The sequence below is a fragment of the Nicotiana tomentosiformis genome, chromosome 11 (genome assembly GCF_000390325.3).
Source record: "Nicotiana tomentosiformis chromosome 11, ASM39032v3, whole genome shotgun sequence".
Lineage (NCBI taxonomy): Eukaryota > Viridiplantae > Streptophyta > Magnoliopsida > Solanales > Solanaceae > Nicotiana > Nicotiana tomentosiformis.
Genome location: NC_090822.1, coordinates 32,262,410 through 32,265,023, shown reverse-complemented (window position 1 = coordinate 32,265,023; position 2,614 = coordinate 32,262,410). Strand labels below are relative to the sequence as shown.

The 2,614-nt window shown below is 38.9% G+C and overlaps 1 protein-coding gene across 1 annotated transcript; it reads left to right on the top strand.

The window, feature by feature from the left end:
- Nucleotides 1-823: 823 nt before the first annotated feature.
- Nucleotides 824-1,864, top strand: LOC138901223 (uncharacterized). Its single transcript, XM_070188969.1, has 2 exons — nt 824-1,342; nt 1,487-1,864. Exons 1-2 carry the CDS (start codon nt 824-826, stop codon nt 1,862-1,864), a joined length of 897 nt encoding a protein of 298 aa, XP_070045070.1.
- Nucleotides 1,865-2,614: the final 750 nt, after the last annotated feature.

Below are 2,614 nucleotides of genomic sequence, written 5' to 3'. Positions count from 1 at the left end.
AATAGAATGATTAAAAAAATAGCTCTCTATATATCATCTTATATCTTATAGACTTGGTAAAAAGTATCTATTGTTTAACCAAGTGAACATTCACTTGAAACAAAAACATCAACTTAGTTTGAAATGTCAATTGAAGTTTTTACTTTGAGAATTAACTAAATCAATATCATATCATGATAAATATACATTAAAAAATCAAATATAGCATAACAGAGATCTTAGTACTTTAGATGTTCGTCAAATTGTACGATCTTTCAACATCTTTCTGATCTACGCTTGGCGCGGTCTTTAAAGACATTTCATCTTGCAAGCATCAATCATATACGAAACTTCATTTTTAACAGACATGAACAAAACTATAGTAGTCAACTTAAAATTATTTTTCACTTAAATATGATAATGGACAATCAAAGCAAATTTAAAAGAGTTTAGAACGCCCTAAGTGCCTTCTTCTTTCTTTTCCTGCAATGACTACTATCTTTGTTCAAAAATTTGAAACAATCAAAACGTCAAAAATTTTGAAAGGAAAAGAATTCATAAACCTTATTGCATTCATGGACATAGACACACTCATATTAGATACTAAGCACCTGGTAGGCCTTTGTTTTTATATCTATCGGTGATGGACAATTCCTTTGGATGCGTTCTTGGTAAACATAATGCGATATGAAAAAAGGAGCAGGCAATCTATTATTTGAGCAAGAAGTTCACCAATTATAAGGTTAAGTTTACCCTTTTAGAAAGAATATGTTGTGTCTTGACTTGGGTCGCTTAGAATTTGAGGCATTATCTCTCGGCCTACACTACTTACCTCATATCCATAATGGATCCTTTGAAGTACATCTTTCAGAAGCCAATACCTACTGGAAGGCTCGCAGAATGGCAGATTCTTCTCACAGAGTTCGACATCGTCTATATCACTCGCACCGTAATGAAAGCACGGGCATTGGCAGATCATTTGGCAGAGAATCCAGTTGATGATAATTACAAGCCACTGATCACATACTTCCCAGACGAAGAGGTCAACTCAATAGAGGAATTAGTTTCAGATGTCATCCGTGTATGGAAAATATATTTTGATGGGGCTGTCAATATCAAAGGAGTTGGCATCGGGGCAATCCTTATCTCACCTATTGGACAACATTACCCTGCAGCATCCCGACTTCGTTTCTTCTGTACCAATAACACGGCTAAATACGAGGCTTGTATAATGGGTCTAAAAATGGCCCTCGATCTGGATGTGCATGGACTATTGGTTATGGGAGATTCCGACTTGCTTATCCGGCAAACTGAAGGCAAGTGGGAGACTCGAGACATCAAGCTTATTCCATACAGACAATGTGTATGAGACCTGAGCAAGAGATTCAAATCCATTGAATTCAGGTATATTCCCAAGTTTCACAATGAGTTAGCTGACGCCTTGGCGACCTTATCTTCGATGCTCCCTTATCCTGGCAATACTCATATTTATCCATTGCAAATCCAGGTTCAGAATCAACACCGCTACTACAATACTATTGAGACAGATCCAGAATGTGAACCTTGGTATCATGACATAAAACGATTCCTGAAAACAAGGGAATACCCAGAACATACCAAGGGAGATCAAAAAAGAACTATATGGTGGCTCGCCGGTGGTTTCTTCCTGAATGGGGACATTTTATACAAAAGGAACCCAGATTTGAACTTATTGAGATGCATAGATACCACAGAAGCTGAGTGGATAATGAGTGAAGTGTGTTCGGGGGTATGCGGACCTTACATGAATGGATATGTTTTGGCGAAGAAGATTCTGCGGGTAAGGTATTATTGGCTTACTATGGAGCAAGTTTACTTTAGTTTTGTTCTCAAGTGTCACCAATGACAGATTCATGGTCACCTAATTCACTCGCCTCCTTCTGAGTTGCATCTCATGTCCTCTACTTGGCCTTTTGTTGCTTGGGAATGGATGTTATTGGGCTAATCAAGACAAAGGCTTCAAATGGGCATAGATTCATTCGGGTTGCCATTGATTACTTCACCAAGTGGGTGGAGGCAATTACTTTCAAGGCAGTCACCAAGAAAGCTGTGGTAAACTTTGTTCATTCCAACATCATCTATCGCTTTGTTATCCCAAAGACCATTATCACTGACAATGCAACCAATCTAAATAGTCATACGATGAAGGAGGTATGCGAGCAATTTTAAATTGTGCATCGCCATTCTACCCGCTACCGGCCTAAAGCCAATAGAGTCGTTGAAGAGGCTAATAAGAACATCAAGAAGATCATTAGGAAGGTGATCCAAGGGTATGGGTAATGGCATGAAAAGTTGCCTTTTGCTCTTTTGGGATACCGCACGACTGCTTGCACACCTGTGGGTGCAACTCCTTATCTGTTGGTTTGTGGAACAGAAGTTGTAATACCGGCTGAAGTTGAAATTTCCTCTCTCTGAATCATTATGGAATCAGAGACTGAAGACACCGAGTGGGTCAAGACCAGATTAGATTAGCTAATGTTGATTGATGAAAAACAGTTAGCAACAGTGTGTTTTGGCCAGTTATACCAGCAAAGAATAGCACACGCTTATAATAAGAAATTGCGCCCGAGGAACTTTTGAGGTAGGCCAGCTCATT

Bases quoted from the DNA above. Each gene is read 5' to 3' on its own strand.
- LOC138901223 (XM_070188969.1), top strand. From the start codon at position 824: ATGGATCCTTTGAAGTACATCTTTCAGAAGCCAATACCTACTGGAAGG. The intron at 1,343-1,486 runs GTATGAGACCTG...TTGCAAATCCAG, and splicing joins TTATTCCATACAGACAATGT to GTTCAGAATCAACACCGCTA.